The 20,381-nt window shown below is 45.7% G+C and overlaps 1 protein-coding gene across 1 annotated transcript; it reads right to left on the bottom strand.

The window, feature by feature from the left end:
• Positions 1-502: 502 nt before the first annotated feature.
• LOC123397446 (chaperone protein ClpB1-like) lies at positions 503-4,901 on the bottom strand. The gene is made up of 6 exons (XM_045091976.1): positions 4,083-4,901; positions 3,666-4,006; positions 3,269-3,548; positions 2,999-3,196; positions 2,734-2,892; positions 503-1,105 (listed from the first exon to the last, which is right to left on the bottom strand). The coding sequence occupies exons 1-6, from the start codon at positions 4,899-4,901 to the stop codon at positions 503-505; spliced, it is 2,400 nt and encodes a 799-aa protein (XP_044947911.1).
• Positions 4,902-20,381: the final 15,480 nt, after the last annotated feature.

The raw sequence follows: 20,381 nt of genomic DNA, 5'->3' as shown, positions 1-20,381 counted from the left end.
CAAAAATTAGGTCTCTATTGTTCTTGGCTTTCTTGCATGACTTTTCTTAATTAATTATTGATTTGTAATATTAATGACAGATTGGTGCAATTTTACTAAATTCGAATTGTTTTATTTTGGGTCGTAAATTTTGAACTTTTGTAAATTAAGAGCGTGGGAAATTTATTTTTCCTGTTGCAACGCACGGACATTTTTTGCTAGTAATAATAAACCACGGATAGCTTCTGCCGTCCACCGTGACATTTTTGCAAAAAAAAAAAACAGTCTGTCATTTAGTGGAAAAAAAAGATTCGTATAAAAAAACTGCGCATCGTCCTCCCCTCCCCCACCGTGCATGCTGGCCTATGCGCTAAAGCTCGCTCGCCCCACAGCGCCACTTGCCCACCTGGGCTGGGCCACGCCTGGTCAGTCCCGCCTCGCCCTACAGCAGTGGCATCATGCCCGCACTCTCGGCTACCCCACCTCTCGCTGCAACAGCAGCTCTTCGCGCCCCCGCCTAGCTCTACGGCAACAGTTCTCCGTGCCTGGAAGTCACCGTCGGCGTGCGTGGAGGACCAGCACTGCCCACCCGCATGTCAGACTGCGACGTTGCACCGCAGCGCTCACCCAAGAGGCTGCCCGCGCTGCTTTGAGCGCGGTCAACGGTCGGAGAGAGCGCGCGCGGCGGACAGGTCACCGGCAAAGATTGCAGCACTTGCGTGCTCGCTTGCGGGAGGCGAGAATGTGGCGGCGGTACTAGGCGAGCTCGTGGAGCGGCGGATCCACTCGTGGTGGAGCTTAGGGATGGCGGGATCCCGTCGGCCATGGGAGCAGGCGGCCAGCGATGATGTGCCTCAGCATGGGGGAGGATCGACGTGGAGGCACATGTCACAGCAAGAGACGTGGAAGCAGCGGACGGCATCGGCTTGTGCTCACCGGCAATGGGCCCAGCCACCCCGCGCACGTGCTGGGTGGCCGTCAGATCTGGCGAGAAGCTACTACACACAGCGGCCCTGCAGCCCCGGTCGCCACCAGCCACGCGCCGAAACGCCCCGCCGTTGCCACAAGCTCCTATGCGGAGGGGGCGATTCCCGCAGTGCTGGAGCTTGGTGGGATAAGCGACAATCTAGCATATCATCATGGACCGGCCCTTTAACACTTTGTCGCTCCCGATCAGTGAAAAATAATATGTGGTGCGTGGGGATCGAACACCCAGCCCCTCTTTTCAGTCCTAGGGAAGGAAAAAGCTGTGCTAGGTTTTTTTCCCCCTAAATTATAAGATTTCGCTCGTATTAGACAATAGTACCACCTCGTAAAAGAATTCGTGCTTGGTACTGTTGTCTAATACGAGCAAAATCTTATAATTTAGAAGAAAAAAAAGACAAAACCTAGCACAACTTTTTCTGACCCCTCTCTCGTAAACCGTCCCGAACATTTGGTCTGGTGTGCCTCTGCTGCTATGCCCGGTCTGCTACCGCCTAAGCTGGTGGAGGTTGTTTCCTCCCTCGTGGCTGCGGTGATGTCAGTCCTTGTCTACGGGTGTCTCGTTTGTATTCGGCCGGCCTTGCTTCGTTGGCCGTGGTGAGACGAAGGCGGTGTCCTCGTGACTGTGTTGGCGCATGTTGGTGGACGGCGGGTGTGGTGGAGCCGAAGGTTGGTCCTGGGTAGCGGGTGCGAGGGGTGAGGAGAAATCTATGTCGGGTCTTGCCGGCAACAACCCGGTGACGCCTGCGGGCACCGCCATCCTTCTTGAAGGGCGTCGGGTGAACCCTCTCCCCCCCCACTACCCTTCGTGTACAGGAAGAAATACTAGGATTCGTCCGGGCAGCAGTGTCGTCGTCGTCGCATTCCTCTTGAAGGTGGTGCTTGGTACACGGCAACTCGGTGGCGTTGGAACGTGGTGGTTATCCTCGGTGGGCACAGCGATCGCGGGGTGCCGTAGCTTTCGTTGATCCGACGTTGTTGGCATTTTTTTCTTTCTTTTGGACGTGCTTGTGCTGTTAGCCCCAGCGTTGATCGGAATGTTGTATCGATTGGTTGTTATATTCATATAGCAGGACGAAAGCCTATTTCGAGGAGCAGGCGGAGGCACGGCGTGAGTCTGTTGTAGCTTTATTTGGCTAATGTTTTTGTTTAAAAACTTGAGTAAATCTAGCATAAAAGACGGTCGCTTATATTATCTGAAAGGTGCATATAGCTGCACATAATGGGGAAACCATTTGAATATATGCATGTAACATAATAACTTGAAGTTGATTAGCAGGTAGCAGACACAGATGGCGTAAAGCACACTCTTTTGTTTAAGGAGGGGACGCCCCGAGCTATTATTCGCATCACCCAGTAATTTCATAACTAAGAGATGATTACCTAAGTTCAATCACGATCTATCTAGTGCCTTTGTTTTCCTCCAAGGTAACCTCATTCTTTACCACCTTGTGATGAATGAAATTAGCTGTCTGACCAGAACAACAGAACAACTAAAATCTTTTCTGGTTGGCAAAGTCAGGAAGCAGGAGAATTGAAGGGAACAATAAACCATCAGGCAAAAACGACAGCATTCTCTTTCTCATCCTGTCCACAATTAAGTTCATAGCACCCGACTTCTCCACCTAATTAACTCAAAACAAACCCGAAACGAGAATACAATCTTCTGTAAAGTGCTGGAGGTGGCGACGTTATGGCCATGGGACTATTGACGGTCGAATCATCACCGGTATCGCGGGAGTTGCCTGACGCCTCACATGCATCCGCTACCTCCTCCTTCACCACAACATACTTCAGGCTCTTCTTGTCGTCAGCAGCATCAATGTAGATTGTTGATCCCTTGCTAGCTTCCTTTTTCACTAGCATTGCAGAGATAGTTGTCATAACATTATTCTGCACCCAGCTTCTTATGGGCCTTGCACCATACATCTACGAAATAGACAGCACATCCGATTCGTTTACAGAGTAAATATGCACTACTTGAACAAGATGCAGTTTGATCACACCATATGTATAAGAATAAACATATACTTACAGGGTTGTATGACTCTGACAAAATGACGTCCAATGCGGCATCACTCACGGATAAAGATATGCCCTTTTTTTCTACTCTGGTGGTGGCGTTCTTCATTTGAATTTTCACAACCTCCATTAGTTGATCATGCGAAAGCGGGTCAAATACAACAATCTGGCTTAACCTGTTGAGAAGCTCTGGCTTGAAATATTCATGTACCTGCAAATGAACAATTAATTCAAGCCACGTACATGTTTTAGAGGAAAAGTTGCACTTGAGTCAAGATCCAACCTTTTTCATGAGAAGGTCCCTTGCATCTTTCATTGTGTTTTCGCCACGAATTCCTGCAATTAGGTGCTCTGCTCCTAGATTGGAAGTCATAATGATGACAGTGTTCTTGAAATCTACCTTACGACCTTTGCCATCAGTCAGCACACCATCATCAAGGAGCTGAAGAAATACATTTAATACTGAGGGATCGGCCTTCTCCACTTCATCAAAGAGGATAACACTGTATGGACGGCTCCGGACTTTCTCAGTCAATTGTCCACCATCATCATAACCCAGATAACTTTAAGATGTTATAAAACAAGTAGTTGTATCAGTAAAACTTGAGGCAGAATGAGAAACCATATACAGTATAAGTTAATAATGCAATGTCGAAAGTGCACATAACGTAAAATTAAACCTTGGGGGTGCTCCAATGAGACGTGTCACGGATCCAGAATTGACATATTCAGACATATCAAACCGAAGCAACATCTTTTCATTGTCAAACAGCTGTTGGGCGAGAGCTTTTGCAAGCTCTGTCTTTCCAACACCGGTCGAGCCCAAGAAAAGGAAAGAACCTATTGGTTGTCCAGGTGGATCAAGACCTGCCCTCGAACGTAACACTGCTTGGACAACTAGATTGACAGCTTCATTCTGACCAACAACTCGTTCGTGCAATCTATCTGCAAGATGGATTAGCTTTTCCGTCTCCTCTGGATCCAGTGCCGCGACAGGAATTCCCGTCCATCGGCTCACAACCTTCAACAATACAACATTCAATCATAACGTCGCAATTATATTGACACTATTTATCACAATTTAGAAGGAATGCTACCTTTGCGACATGATCCGGGCTAACATATGCTTGTCCTCCTTTTGTTGTTGTGCAAGCCTCATCAATCAGATCAATAGCCTTATCAGGAAATTGTCGGCCGGTGACATAGCGGCCAGCGAGTTGCGCCGCAGCAACAATTGCATCATCCAGAATTTTGATGCCATGGTGCTCTTCGAAACGTGTCTTTAAACCCCCGAGGATGCCAATCGTCGCCTGCTCATCTGGCTCATCGACATGCACCTTTTGGAACCGTCGCTCGAGCGCCGGATCCTTCTCAACGTGCTTTCTGTACTCGTCTAATGTGGTGGCACCGACGCACCGGATGCGGCCACGGGCCAATGCCGGCTTCAGCATGTTTGCCGCGTCATGGCGACCCTGCCAATCGCCGGCTCCAATGAGCATGTGCATCTCGTCGATGAACAGAATCACCTTGCCGTCGGAATCCTCTGCCTGCTGTATCACGTTCTTCATGCGCTCCTCGAACATGCCGCGCCAGACTGTCCCGGACACCATGCCCGCGACGTCGAGCTCCACGATGCGCGCCCCAAGGAGCGGCGCGGGGACCGTGCCAGCGGCGACACGCTGCGCAAGGCCCTCAGCGATGGCCGTCTTCCCGACCCCTGGGGCACCGACGAGCGCAGCGCAGTTCTTGGTCCGGCGGCACAAGATGCGGATGACGCTGTCGATCTCATCGTCACGGCCGACCACAGGGTCACCCTTGCGGGCCGTGGCAGTCATGTCCCGGCCGAACCTGCTCAGGCTCGCCTTGCGTCGCTGGCGCCGTTTGTAGCTCCTCCACGCCGCCGAGCACAGGGCCATTGTCGCCAACGTCGTCGCGGCCAAGCACTCCGGCCAAGACCATGTGCTTGGTAATTTCGCCAGCGCCGTTCCATTGCCTCGTCAAGCTGGTGGTAAGTTGGCGACAGGGCGAGCTGCTGCTATGGGTCCACCTTGGGTCGTATTCGAACGGCAGGTCCCAAGTGTTCGACATGGTCGCCGGCCGGCAGCAAAAAAGATCGATCTATATATCTGCGATCAATTAATTGCTAACAAACTTGCAGCAGCATGCACTAGCCTGGGCATACCTATTAGTCATTATATACACGCTGGAGTTTGACTAGAGATGCAATTCCATATTCTTTTGCTGCAAGCAACAATTGATCATATATTTACTCAAATCAACCAATGTTTCCTATCCTAATTAACATCCACTTTGCAAATAATATGAACTAGGACTTTATTTTCTGGAGGAACGTACGTGCAGAAATATAAGAAGTATATATTTGAGACAACCCGACCAAACAAGGATATGACGTGGTGCCAAAATACAGTACTACTCCCTCCATAAAGAAATACTCTAAAATATAAAAAGCTTTTAGATCATTATACTTTCGGGATTTATAAACGCTCTTATATTTCTTTATGTAGGGAGTATGACCTAACCCCACTTGGTTGGTAATAATAATGAGCTCTTTTAGGGTGATGCAGCTGTCGGATGACGGCCATAGGAGTCGGTCCCCTGATGCGTGATTGCTCGGGGCTATCAGATGAACCATGGACATGCAGTGATGGATGGCGACCTTCGACGGGCTGTCCCCGGATCAAGCCCTAGTGTGTGTGCGATGTGGAGAATTTTCCAAAGTATTGACGGATCTACCCTTGAAAAAACTAACTGGTCCCATCAAAAATTTGTAACGGCCCTACAGTTACATGTAATTTCTCGTTATTTTAGTTTTGTAACTCCTTGTAACTCCTATTTTTCCACCATCAGATTAGGGTGGATGGACGACTCCTAAAACGGAATTGCTTCACGTACGACGTTTTACGTCCGATAACTGTACGATTCCACCTGTACGCTCTGCCCCGGCTGAAACATCCTTCCGTGCTACTTATGGCAACCCAAGGTCCGGCCCAAACCCATACCCATACGGGACCCATATTACTCTGCCCTAAACCCATCAAAACTTCTCCACGATTCCACCTTCTCGCTCTGTATCTTTTCACGCCTCCTCTTCCCATGACGGCTCATCTTCCTTATCACATCTTCCCTGCCGATCTACAAATCCATCCCAGACAGACATGATCTGCACCACTGCAAAGAAGATCAATTAGAAGGGCAAATAATCAGGTCCAGACAACAGTACGAGGTGAGTATCTTATACATGTATTCGATCAAATCTGTTCCATGCCATCCTTCACGAGTTCTTCCCTGCTAATCTACAAATATGTCTCATTCACATGTAATCTGCACCTAATCAGAGGTGTGTATCTTTTGCATTGTTTAGATTTAATTTGTTCCTGGTTATTTCTTTTTTAAGGTCCTACGGCGGGTGTATGCTCACTGATCTATTTTATTTTTGGCAATTTTACATAGATGATGGAGTCAAATTTAATTTCCGATGAATTGGCCGAACAGAACATGATATTTCAAGAGGATGATGCAGATGTTTTCTTTGTGGAGGAGAATGGTGACCATTTGGAGGACCAACAAGTAGAACCGATCATGATGTTGGAACCTAAGAAGGGGCTCATGTTTGATAGCGAGGATGATGCTGTTAAGTTCTACAAAGGTTATGCAAGAAAGAAGGGGTTTGGTGTAGTAAGAAGAACCACTAGATACGATGAAGACAACAAGCTTCATTATTTTACTCTTGCTTGTAGTAGACAAGGGAAAGCTCAATACTCGTCAAAGAACTCATTTAAACCTAATCCATCGACAAGGATGCAGTGTCCAGCTAAGAGTATTTTTTCTCGCCGTGGAGATAAGTTTTGCATTAGTTCTGTTACCGTTGGCCACAATCATCCAATAAGTCCAAGCAAATCCAGATTTCTGAGGTGTCATAAGAAACTTGACTTGCATGCCAAAAGGACACTAGAATTGAATGATCAAGCAGGAATCCGAATGAACAAGAATTTTGGTTCTCTTGTTATGCAAGCTGGTGGCTATGATAAACTTCAGTTTGGTGAAAAGGAGTGCAGAAACTATTTGCAAGAGACAAGAAGGTTGCAGCTTGGTGCCGGAGATGCACATGCGGTTTATCAATACTTCCTTCGTATGCAGTCAAAGGATCCAGACTTTTTCCATCTTATGGATGTGGCCGAGGATGGACGACTGAGAAATGTCTTTTGGGCAGATTCAAGGAGTAGAGCTACATATGAATCTTTTTCGGATGTCGTCACTTTTGACACTACATACTTGACAAACAAGTATAGCATGCCGTTTGCTCCTTTTGTTGGCGTAAATCATCATGGTGAATCAGTTTTGTTAGGTTGTGGTCTTTTGTCTAATGAAGATACCGACACTTTTGTCTGGTTATTTAAATCATGGCTATGTTGTATGTCAAACAATCCACCAAATGCTATAATCACTGACCAATGCAAAGCAATGCAGAATGCTATCGGAGAAGTTTTCCCTATGGCGCGTCATAGATGGTGTATATGGCATATCATGAAGAAGATTCCTGAAAAGCTTAGTGGGTACGAAAAGTATGAGAACATCAAATACACATTTCAAATGCGGTTTATGATTCCTTGACCAAACATGATTTTGATGAAGCTTGGCTACACATGATTGAGAAGTATGATCTCCACGACAATGAATGGCTTGGTGGGTTATATGGTAACAGAAATCTATGGGTACCGGCATATGTGAAAGATACTTTTTGGGCAGGAATGTCTTCAACACAAAGAAGTGAGAGTGTGAATGCTTTCTTTGATGGCTATGTCAATTCTAGAACAACCCTGAAGCAATTTGCGGAGCAGTATGAAAATGCATTACGAGACAAGGTAGAGAAAGAAAACAAGGCTGATTCTAAGTCATTCCAAGAGGTAATTCCATGCATTACTCACTATGACTTCGAGGGGCAATTCCAGGCTGCCTATACCAATGCAAAGTTTGAAGAGTTTCAAGATCAATTGAGAGGTAAAATATATTGCTATCCAACTCTGTTGTACAAAGAAGATTCACTTTTTACATTTAGAGTCAGAGAGGACCGCAAGATTTTTTATGAAGGAGAGGATGGAGATATTAAAGAGAAATGGGTTATTTTAGAGTTCACTGTTTTGTTCAACCAAGGTGAATGCGATGTGCGTTGTGTTTGCCGGTTATTTGAATTTCGAGGCATCTTGTGTAGCCACATACTTTCTGTGCTTGCTCTCATGGGGATTACAGAAGTACCTTCTAAGTATATACTGCAGCGATGGAGAAAGGATTTCAAGCGCAAACACACCTTTATGAAATGCTCCTACGATGATAGGCTGAATACACCAATTGTGCAACGTTACGATAATTTGTGCAAGCGTTCTCGTGAACTGGCAGAAAATGGGGCTGAGTCTGATGCATTGCATGATTTGGTTATGGATGGCTTTAATGAGTTACAGATAAAGATTGATACATACCGAACTACCCATAAAATTCTGGAGGAGGATCCTACTTCAAAACATGATGCTACAATGGTAAATAAGGAAAAAATTGTACTCAACCCAATCCATGTTCGCAGTGCCGGTCGCCCTCCCTCAAAAAGAAAGGAATCTAAAGTAGATCAAGTGGTCAAACGACTAAGAGCGAAGAAGCAACAGGTACCAAAAAGTACAAAAGCAGTGTCAAGTCAAAAAGGGAGAAAGGTATGTAAATTTAGTATTTTTTGTAGGAAATTCTTTCTTACTGTTACTCCTTGCTGAAGTGTGAGCACTACATTATTGCAGAAAGACGGCAGCAAATCAAAAAATGGGCAAGAAAGTAATCCTCTTCCATCAAAACAAACCGAGGTAATATTTCATTCAACTGTAGTTTATATGTTACTTCAGATTCTTTGCCTTGTCACAAGGTTTTTTTTTCTTTAGGGAAATACATACCGTGAGGGACGTGATGCTGGAAGCTTTTCTTTCTTTCCAAATGAGTATCAGGTATTTAGTTGTGGTGATTTTGCAATACTATACTAGATTACCAATATATGTGACAAACAAGATAACTACTTGTTTTTGTTCCAGCAACTCCAAACAAGTGAACCTGCTACATCAATTCAAATCAGCTCCTACATTGACATTCTACAGGTGCTAGAGTCGTACTATCAATTATTTGTCCAAAATTACTTTGTCAATGGCTAATTGGTTTTTTTAATAACTTTGAAGGGAAAGAAAGATGTCATGGAATTGCTACCTGCTAACTTGAATGGATGAGACAGACACACTCTGTAGTGCTTCTGAACCGATCAATTTGGCTTATAGCACTAGATGCAAGCGTCTATATTGGTCATTGTAACCATGATTATACTTCTTTTTTGTGGGAGGAACCATGATTTTCCTTCAACGCTATTTATCAGCAATTGATTTATCAGTGTCACTATTTTTTCTAGTTCAGTATGAAGTCTGTATGACCAAAATATTTTCTGAAGTCTCATATTTAATCAGGCATGATTTACATTGTCGATTACAGTATGAAAATAGCGCATTCATAGTCCACTGTCATATTTGCTCTCAGTTACCAGTTACAATACGGGCCAGATTCAAGTATGCATCGACTACTAACCACTAAATTTCCTACAAGGGAGCTTCTAGAAATTTGGAACTGACATGTGCCATTGGAGCTTGCAACGAGCTCCATCCCCAAGTATGTCCAAGAAAACTTCTGCGACCAACTGAGCCAAGCGGCTAGCGTCCCTTCCCTCTCCCCTCGTGCACACCCTGCTCGTCCAGGTGGTCGCCATGACTTCCGCCTCCGATGAGCCTGCTGGCCTGCAAGCTCAATCGATGGGGACAGACCATGAGACCATGAGATCCTCCGCCTCCGATGAGCCTGCTGACCTGCCGTCGCTAGCATCTAACTTTGGTGAGATATTTGTACAGATTGGTAGCAAATCGATGGAGCAAGAGCTGGTACAAGCTAGAAGACTCCATTCAGCACACGGAGGGGATAAGATAAGGCAGCTTGCTTTGTAAAGAAAATTACACGTTACTATTTAGGAGGTGGGGCATACTGAACAGGAAACAGTTCGATCCAGCCCGGGCCCAAACTCGAACCCAGAACGTCTGTGAAGCATTTTCGCCTCAGTTTATCCGCGCGTCGCAAGTGTTGCCACGTAGGATCGGACGAAAATCGTACATACTTTGTCGTACGTATAGCAGCGCCGCTCCTAAAATCGCCAATCACCATAACAGTTATAAATAATAATACATCGTTAACAACTTGATCGCAATTTATGAGCTGTTTTTCTCCTGTTTAATTTGAAGATCCAAACAACCCATGTTGTGATCCTCACACGATTTCAGCCCCTTCTCTCCCATGTACGCACACTACATCTTTTTTTTTGATAAAGAAGACTTTATTACTTAAAAGGTTTAAGCATTACACCCGGCCTCTGTTTAACTGAAATGCACATCACCATTACCAAGTTCAAGCTCCAAAGAAATCAAAAAACGCGGAATACAGGTAATCAAATGGAAACTGTAAAACGTCTAATAGCAGGAGGACCGGTCCGAAGATCACGCTCCCATTCATTTCGGGTAAAAATATCCCTCACCGTGGCAGGTCTCGATTCTCCACACATTGTAGAGATGACCATAAACAAAGCGTATCGGTGCATCTACAGATAACCTACACAAGAGAGTACTTTGATCGTTATAAAATTTATCATCTCTACATAGCCAAAGCGACCAAATAACGACAAATGCTCCCATCCCGGGAAGAATTATAAACCTGTATTTTATCCCATGTAATAGTTGCCGAATATATTAGCAACACTATGTGGAGGATAAAAGCCAGAAGCTACTAGGATGACTGACCATATAGAATGCACCAATTTGCAATGAAAAAACGAGTGTTTTATTGTTTCATTGTGATGACAAAACACACATTACATACTTCTATTTCAAGTCCTCTTAATAAGGTTATCTTTGATAAGGACTAGAAGAGTTGGACCCGCTTTGCCGCGCCGTTGGTGTTATTGCATTTTCATAATGTCTTTTCTTCATCTATTTTAATATATTAGGTGCATTCGTTTTTTGAAAAGCTAAATGAATTTAAATTTGATTAAATTTGTAGGGAAATATACCAATATCGATAATATCAAATCGGTGTAATTAGATTCATCATGAGATAAATTTTCATATTTTATTTATTTAATATTGTGGATGTCAATATTTTTTACTCTGAACTTGGTCAATGTTAAGGAAATTTCTATTTTCTACAAAACTAATACACTTTACATGTTTGAACAGGTGGACTATTTCGTTCGACGAGTTGGAAAAATGTTGGAGTATGTTTTATTTATATTTATAATGCGGTGTTTTTACTAGGCCTTCTACGTTGTGATTGTAAGTTATCTACTAATTAAACCACACTTGTGTGAAAACAAATTGGCATCGATGATTGCATGCACTTTACTTGTGTTTCGGCATCACATGTTTGCCCTTCTTTTTTATGTGCCGAGAGGGCACAGGGGGTTGATACGTTTTTATATGTCGGTTGTTGCGGATTGATTTACAAAAACTGTTGACCCGGTCAAAATATATAGTAAATCCAAAATTGAGTAACTCATGAAATGGTTAAAATCTAGTGGCCGGATTTTAAATTGAAGACCTCAATTGATTAAGTTGCATCTAAACTTAGGGAGCATAATGTATTAATAAATAGATAGATGAGTGGCCCAATTCCATTTACTTGACCTGGTTAGAATTGAGTGGTCCAATTTTAATTCAAGACCTCAATTGAATGTGGTCCCTTCAAAAATAGGGAGCTTAGTGTTATAGAGAATGACTCCTCAACGTAGATATCACGCAAATATTTTATTCTTAAGTAGTATCTGCATCTTTCAAATCTTTTTGTTATTATCAACTCGCACCTCTGACTGGATCAGATCACTATAAGTCGAGTCCACCATGAATTTACCATTCACATGTAGGCTCCAACTAAATCATCGGATCCTTGTCATAGTTGTATTCAGGATAGTATCAGTAAAAGAGTGTTCCACAATATATGTCTGGAACCGATTAGATCTCTCATGGACGTCACATTTGTCATAAACGATTCCAGAACTGTGATGATAGTATCACCCTTGAGACATACAATATTATATAGAGCCGGTTGTTGTTCTTAGAGTGTAGTATTATGTGGGGACTTATTCTCGCAGAATATAATTTACGATCCATCTTTAATGGTGAAGGACACATAGTGGAAGAAGTATTTCCTCGTAGCTATTAGGCCAGACCAAATCTGTGAATCCCCAGGCTTGAAATAACTCCCTTCGTCCGGAAATACTTGTCCTAGAAATGCATGTATCTAGACTTATTTTAGTTATAGATACATCCATTTTATTTATTTCTAGGACAAGTATTTCCGGACGGAGGGAGTACTTGGGACACTAACTTTGAGCCCACATATTTTCTCCGTAGGAGGGTTCGTCATGCACCATTTTCCGTCAACAACTTAAAAAGACATTTGCCATCGAGGGCATTATTTCTAACTTCGAGGTCATGAATACCCGGCCCACCTGTCACGCCCAAGATGCGACCCTATCATCAATTTGGCACGAAGGCCTAGTCAGGGATAGAAGCGCATCTCGTCGTGTCGCAAGAATGGATATCGTTACAAGTACATGTACTAAAAAGAAGAGATATATATACAGAGTTGGCTTACACTCGCCACAAGCTACATCAGAGTCACATCAGTACATTACATAAACATCAAGAGTAAGAGCAGGGTCCGACTACGGACGAAAATAAACGAGAAAAATAAGAACGACGTCCATCCTTGCTATCCCAGGCTGCCGGTCTGGAACCCATCCTAGATCGATGAAGAAGAAGAAGAAGAATCAACTCCAAATGTACAGTCAACGCGCTCGCGTCAAGTAACCTTTACCTGTACCTGCAACTGATGTTGTAGTAATCTGTGAGCCACAGGGGACTCAACAATCTCATTTCCAAAGGTATCAAGACTAGCAAAGCTTAATGGGTGAGGTATAGTTAAGTGGTGAGGTTGCATCAGCGACTAAGCATATATTTGGTGGCTAACTTAGGAGTACCAGGAAGTAAGAGGGGGAAGATCTACGCATAGCAGACGTGAACTACAGATGATAAAATGAATGATCCTGAACACCTAAGTTTCCTCGATCGAGGACACGGTGGACCAGTGTTAAACAAAGTTTCCACGTTGCCACATAACCGCGGGCACGGCTTTCCGAAAAGATTTAACCCTGCAGGGGTGCTCCAACTAGTCCATCACAAATTACCACAAGCCGCATAGAAATCCTCAATCACGAAGCTCGCGATCTCGTCGGATTCCCTAGTGGAAGACCTCAACTCTGAGATTACCCGAAGCATCACCAGAATCCCGATGCACAAGATATCTCGTCAAAGGTAAAACTAATCCAGCAAGGCCGCCCGACGTGTCGACGATCCCGATAAGAGTCGCGTACCTCGTTCTCAGGACACGGCGGATAAGCGAAGCGTACGGGTACCAAACCTCGAGTTTCCTCGAGGTGGCCCCGCACGCTGCTCTGTTTTGGACCAACACTCATGAGGAGCACTGGCCCGGGGGTTGACTAAAATAGTCCGCGGCTGCCGGCGGGTCCCTATGCATTATTATTAGGTTATTAGGCAAATGTAGTACCAAAGTTGGGCCTTGTCAGACCAGCTTTAATCTAAAACGAATTATCAAGGGGGTCCCCATAACAACCCCGATCGTGTTAGGAGCGCTCATTTATGTAACATAACACCGGTAGCCGAAAACTAAAGGGACAAAGGTGGAACAAAACACCAGGCTAGAAAGGCCGAGCCTTCCACCTTTTACCAAGTATATAGGTGCATTAAATTAAATAGCATTTAATATGGTGATATAACAAGGAACCCATGCTTTCACATGGAAGCAATGCACCTGCAACTAGCAACGCTAACACAGGGTTAAGCAAGCGGTAACATAGCCAATCAGTGGTTTGCTAGGTCGAACAGGTTGAAGGTTAACATGGCATTGTTGAGAGGCTGGTATTTAACATGTGGTAGGCAACGAGACATAATCGACAGAAACGGTAAACTAGCATGGCAATGATAGTAATGGTATCTGGGGAAATGATCATCTTGCCTGAGATCCCGCTTGGAAGAAGAATGCCTCCGTGAAGCAGACGAACCGACGTAGTCGAACGGGTCTTCACAATCCGGCACGCTGCGGAACTCTATCGAGTCGAAGCAAACCGGAAACACAAATCAACACACGGAATTCACCACACGATGCACAACACAAATGATGCCTGAACAGCTGAATACATGCAAGTCACGGCATGACAAATCACACAATCAAACACTACACATTAAGTGAAGTTCAATATGCAACGTGTTGCATATTGACGAAACTCCACGTTAATCATTTAGTTCTATCCCGATTAGATACACGGCAATATTAAATGTGATTAAACATGGCAAGAGGTGAAGCGTAATTAATCTACCTATCTAGGCATTTTAAATGAGGTCGGAAATGACATATAGCACCTCCGAGATGACCTCACATGTTAATTTACAATTCTGTCCAGATCTGAACTAATGCATTTAATTAGTTGTTAAACAGCAAAACAAATAGGTTCACGTGATTCTACGCATCATTTCAAGAAATCTACACATAAAGAACATCTCCAACGGAGCTACGGAACAAAAGATACAAGCATCGCAAGATATGATGGCATGAATGCAATATGTGTGCAACGACGGCTACGAGCATCTCAAATCATACAACCAGCAAGAGAAAATGAAACTACACGAGATTCTAAGCAAGTTTCATGTAGGACACGTTCAAATCGGAGCTACGGTTCAACAACTACGAGCAAAACAAGTACTGACTACAATCTGCCAAAATCAGCCACATAGCATTTTCTACGCCCCACAACTACAAGCTACACAACTCCGATAAACTCAAGCAAGGCATGGCACGAAAGAGGGCAAGACGCACTTCTACAAACAACTAACAACAACTAGCATGGCAGCAAGGAGCACTAGGAAAAGAAGACATAAAATGATATGTCACGCACTATTTCAGACTTGGTGAAAATTACACCTCATGAGGGTGCAGTTTTCGATCTGAAGCAATATTGACAGCAGCAAAATATATGGCTACAGGACTCCAAAAGGCATGAAAATTTACAGCATGCTAGAGAAACACAGGGGGTACAACTAACTCCATTGGACCAACCTCAAAAGAGTTACAGATCGCAAGATACAAGCAAGACAAGACAGCAACAAAATATAACAGATTCCAGACTTAGAAATATTTCAGCTCCTCCAAATCAGCACTATTTCTAGCAACTTGAGAGCAAGCAAATCACACCTAAATATGCATTTATATTGCAATTAAAAATATCAGAGGCTAGTCTAAACACCCAAGATCAATTCCCTAGTTGACAACTTAAGCAAACGGGACACGGAATAAATCCTACGAAATAAACAAGAGGGCAACATGGCAAAATATCTCGCGAACTAACTTCCTCAAAAGCTAAAACTAATTGATTTTTCTACCCCGGAAACATATAAAATATGTGGGGTTGCAACACAAAATAATGCCGCACATAAATGCGAGAAAAAATAACCTATACGCGGGAAAATAAATTACCGGCAAATCCCTACACGCAAAAATACGAGTGACCGCTCTAAAATACATGAAAAATGGTTCCTAAAACATGGGCATTTATACTACGGCATACGGGCAGTCCGGGCACGCGCGAAAAAAACAATACGGGACGCAAACATAATAGGACAGCACGTGTTTTCTAGGCATATGGCACGCTAAACGGCGTCAAATAAATATGCAAGCATCCCCAACATGGTCTACACGAGAAACTACGCGAAATGCATATATTACTCGCTTCGTTCCGACTTACGGATTAAAAGATACGGACGTTTTAAAATAGCTACACCCTCGAAATAATATAATCCTAAAACTACCTAAATTAACTAATGGGCCGACAGCATGCGCAACATATCTAAAATGTGCACAGGGGATTGAATAGAGGCTCACCTCGGTTCTGGGCCGGCGTGGCGGTGGGGAGGCCGACTTGGCCTTGGGCCGGCCTGGTCTCGTGGCCAGCTGGGTCGGTCGGGCAGTGGAGGCCGAGGCGGGGTCGCTGGGGGGCAGCTGCGCCTGGTCGTCGTCCTCCTGCTCGCGAACTCGTGCACGACAGGGGCGGCCGTGCCTGCGTTGACGGCGAGGCCGGCGAGTAGGCGGGGCGGCGTGCTGGCGCAAGGTGGAGGCGAGGGGAGAGGCGACCCGGACCGGATCTGGGCAGCGGCGGCCGGACCCGATCTCACGCGCGGCGAGCGGCGGCGCGGAGCTAGCGACGACGAGGTGCTGGCAGCGGGAGGGCGCTCCGGCGCGGTGGCTCTGGCAGATGGCGGCGGCTTCTCGGGGAGATGAGGAGGCGCGGGCGGCTCGTGACGGCGGCCGGCGGCGAAGGTTGGCGCGACGACGGGGATCTCCAGCCGGCGGCTTGCACGAGGCGGAGCGCTGCAGCAAGCTGCAACCTCCAGCGGGTTCGTCTAGGCCCAGATGGGCTCGAGCGGGCCCCGATCTGGGCCGGGAAGGCCTAGCGCGAGGAGGGAGACACGGGCATTTGGGGGTGGCGGTTGCACACTATCTCGCACGGAAAACGAGGTGGAAGAAGGGTTTGGTGTCTAAATAATAGGGGGATCAATATATAGACAAACGGGGGGCTAGGGTTATCCGAATTCGGCGCTGTTTTCGCCCACGCAATCGGAATCGTACGAACTCGAACACGGGGTAGGCTAAGTGAACGTGTAGAGTAGGCTAGCCGGGGAAGAGAGGGAAACGGTTCGGCGCGGCAACGCGATTTTAAAACACCGAAAAACGTCTGACGGTAGACCGAATACGGTGCCGCTACGGTCGACCGTTCGGGTACCAGACGGACTACGATTGCGACGAAACTTGACAGGCAGCCTACCTATATTTAATCACGACCACATGCCAAGTTTCACCCCGATCAGAGAAAGTTTTAAACTGTCACGCCCAAGATGCGACCCTATCCTCAATTTGGCACGAGGGCCTCGTCGGGGATAGAAGCACATCTCGTCGTGTCGCAAGAATGGATATCGTTACAAGTACATGTACTGAAAAGAAGAGATATATAGAATTGGCTTACACTCGCCACAAGCTACATCAGAGTCACATCAGTACATCACATATTCATCAATAGTCAGAGCAGGATCCGACTACGGACGAAAACAAACGACAAAAGAAGAACGACTTCCATCCTTGCTATCCCAGGTTGCCGGCCTGGAACCCATCCTAGATCGATGAAGAAGAAGAAGAAGAAGCAACTCCAAATGAACAATCAACGCGCTCGCGTCAAGTAACCTTTACCTGAACCTGCAACTGGTGTGGTAGTAATCTCTGAGCCACACGGGACTCAGCAATCTCATTTCCAAAGGTATCAAGACTAGCAAAGCTTAATGGGTGAGGCATGGTTAAGTGGTGAGGTTGCAGCAGCGACTAAGCATATATTTTGTCGCTAACTTACGAGTACCAGAAATAAGAGGGGGAAGATCTACGCCTAGCGGACGTGAACTACAGATGATCAAATGAATGATCCTGACACCTACCTACGTCAGACATAACCCTAGAGTGTCGTCGATCTGAGTAAGAACTCACGAAAGAGACAGTCACGGTTACGCACACAGTTGGCATATTTTAATTAAGTTAACCTCAAGTTATCTAGAACCAGTGTTAAACAAAGTTTCCACGTTGCCACATAACCGCGGGCACGGCTTTCCGAAAGATTTAACCCTGCAGGGGTGCTCCAACTAGTCCATCACAAATTACCACAAGTCGCATAGAAATCCTCTATCACGAAGCTCGCGATCTCGTCGGATTCCCTAGTGGAAAACCTCAACTCTGAGATTACCCAAAACAAAACCGGAATCCCGATGCACAAGATATCTCGTCAAAGGTAAAACTAATCCAGCAAGGCCGCCCGACGTGTCGACGATTCCGATAGGAGTCGCGTACCTCGTTCTCAGGACACGGAGGATGGGTCACACTAGAAGAACCAAACCTCGGGTTGCCCCGCGGTGGCCCCGTAGTCTGCCAATTTGGACCAACACTCATGAGGAGCACTGGCCCGGGGGTTGATTAAATTATCCTCGGGATCCGGAAAGTCCCTATGCAATTTTATTAGATGTTTAGGCAAATGTAGTACCAAAGTTGGGCCTTGCCAGACCAGTCTTAATCTAAAACGAATTATCAAGGGGGTCCACGTAACAACCCCGATCGTGTTAGGAGCGCTCAATTATGGAACATAACACCGGTAGCCGGTAACTAAGGGGGCAAAGGTGGAAAAAAACACTAGGCTAGAAAGGCCGAGCCTTCCACCTTTTACCAAGTGTATAGGTGCATTAAATTAAATAGCATTTAACTATGGTGATATAACAAGGAACCCATGTTTTCACATGGAAGCAACTGCACCTGCAACGAGCAACGCTACACACGGTTAAGCAAGCAGTAACATAGCCAATCAGTGGTTTGCTAGGTTGAACAGGTTGAAGGTATTCATGGCATTGTTGAGAGGCTGGTATTTAACATGTGGTAGGCAACGAGACATAATCCATAGAAGCGATAAACTAGCATGGCAATGATAGTAATGGTATCTAGGGAAATGATCATCTTGCCTGAGATCCCGCTTGGAAGAAGAATGCCTCCGTGAAGCAGACGAACCGACGTAGTCGAACGGGTCCTCACAATCCGGCACGTTGCGGGACTCTATCGAGACGAAGCAAACCGGAAACACAAATCAACACACGAAATTCACCACACGATGCGACAAATAAAATAAGCCACACGACGAAAACGGTGTTGGGGAACGTCGCATGGGAAACAAAAAATTTCCTACGCGCACGAAGACCTATCATGGTGATGTCCATCTACGAGAGGGGATTTCCGATCTACGTACCCTTGTAGATCGCACAGCAGAAGCGTTAGTGAACGTGGTTGATGTAGTGGAACGTCCTCACGTCCCTCGATCCGCCCCGCGAACCGTCCCGCGATCAGTCCCACGATCTAGTGCCGAACGGACGGCACCTCCGCGTTCAGCACACGTACAGCTCGACGATGATCTCGGCCTTCTTGATCCAGCAAGAGAGACGGAGAGGTAGATGAGTTCTCCGGCAGCGTGACGGCGCTCCGGAGGTTGGTGGTGATCTAATCTCAGCAGGGCTCCGCCCGAGCTCCGTAGAAACGCGATCTAGAGGTAAAACCGTGGAGGTATGTGGTCGGGCTGCCGTGGCAAAAGTTGTCTCAAATCAGCCCTAAAACCCCACTATATATAGGAGGGAGGGAGGGGAGGAGGCAGCCTCAAACCCTCAAGGTTTGGCCGAAATTTGAGGTGGAGGAGTCCTACTCCAATCCTACTTGGAGTAGGATTCCACCTTGCCACTTGGAAACTCTTTCCACCTTGTGTTTTCCCTTCTCAAACCTTATGGGCCTTAGTGGGAACTTATTCCAGCCCACTAGGGGCTGGTTTATCTCTTCCCATAGCCCATGAGGCCCCTTGGGGCGTGACACCACTCTCAATGGTCCCCGTCACCCCTCCCGGCACTCCCGGTACACTACCGATGAGCCCGAAACTTTTCTGGTAATGCCCGAAAACTTTCCGGTAACCAAATGAGGTCATCCTATATATCAATCTTCGTCTCCGGACCATTCCGGAAACCCTCGTGACGTCCGTGATCCCATCCGGGACTCCGAACAACATTCGGTAACCAACCATATAACTCAAATATGCATAAAACAACATCGAACCTTAAGTGTGCAGACCCTGCGGGCTCGAGAACTTTGTAGACATGACCCGAGTGACTCCTCGGTCAATATCCAATAGCGGGACCTGGATGCCCATATTGGATCCTACATATTCCACGAAGATCTTATCGTTTGAACCTCAGTGCCAAGGATTCATATAATCCCGTATGTCATTCCCTTTGTCCTTCGGTATGTTACTTGCCCGAGATTCGATCGTCAGTATCCGCATACCTATTTCAATCTCGTTTACCGGCAAGTCTCTTTACTCGTTCCGTAATACAAGATCCCGCAACTTACACTAAGTCACATTGCTTGCAAGGCTTGTGTGTGATGTTGTATTACCGAGTTGGCCCCGAGATACCTCTTCTTCACACGGAGTGACAAATCCCAGTCTCGATCCATACTAACTCAACTAACACCTTCGGAGATACCTGTAGAGCATCTTTATAGTCACCCAATTACGTTGTGACGTTTTTTACACACAAAGCATTCCTCCGGTGTCAGTGAGTTATATGATC

The sequence above is a fragment of the Hordeum vulgare genome, chromosome 5H (assembly GCF_904849725.1).
Source record: "Hordeum vulgare subsp. vulgare chromosome 5H, MorexV3_pseudomolecules_assembly, whole genome shotgun sequence".
NCBI lineage: Eukaryota > Viridiplantae > Streptophyta > Magnoliopsida > Poales > Poaceae > Hordeum > Hordeum vulgare.
This window is presented reverse-complemented; position numbering and strand designations above follow the sequence as displayed.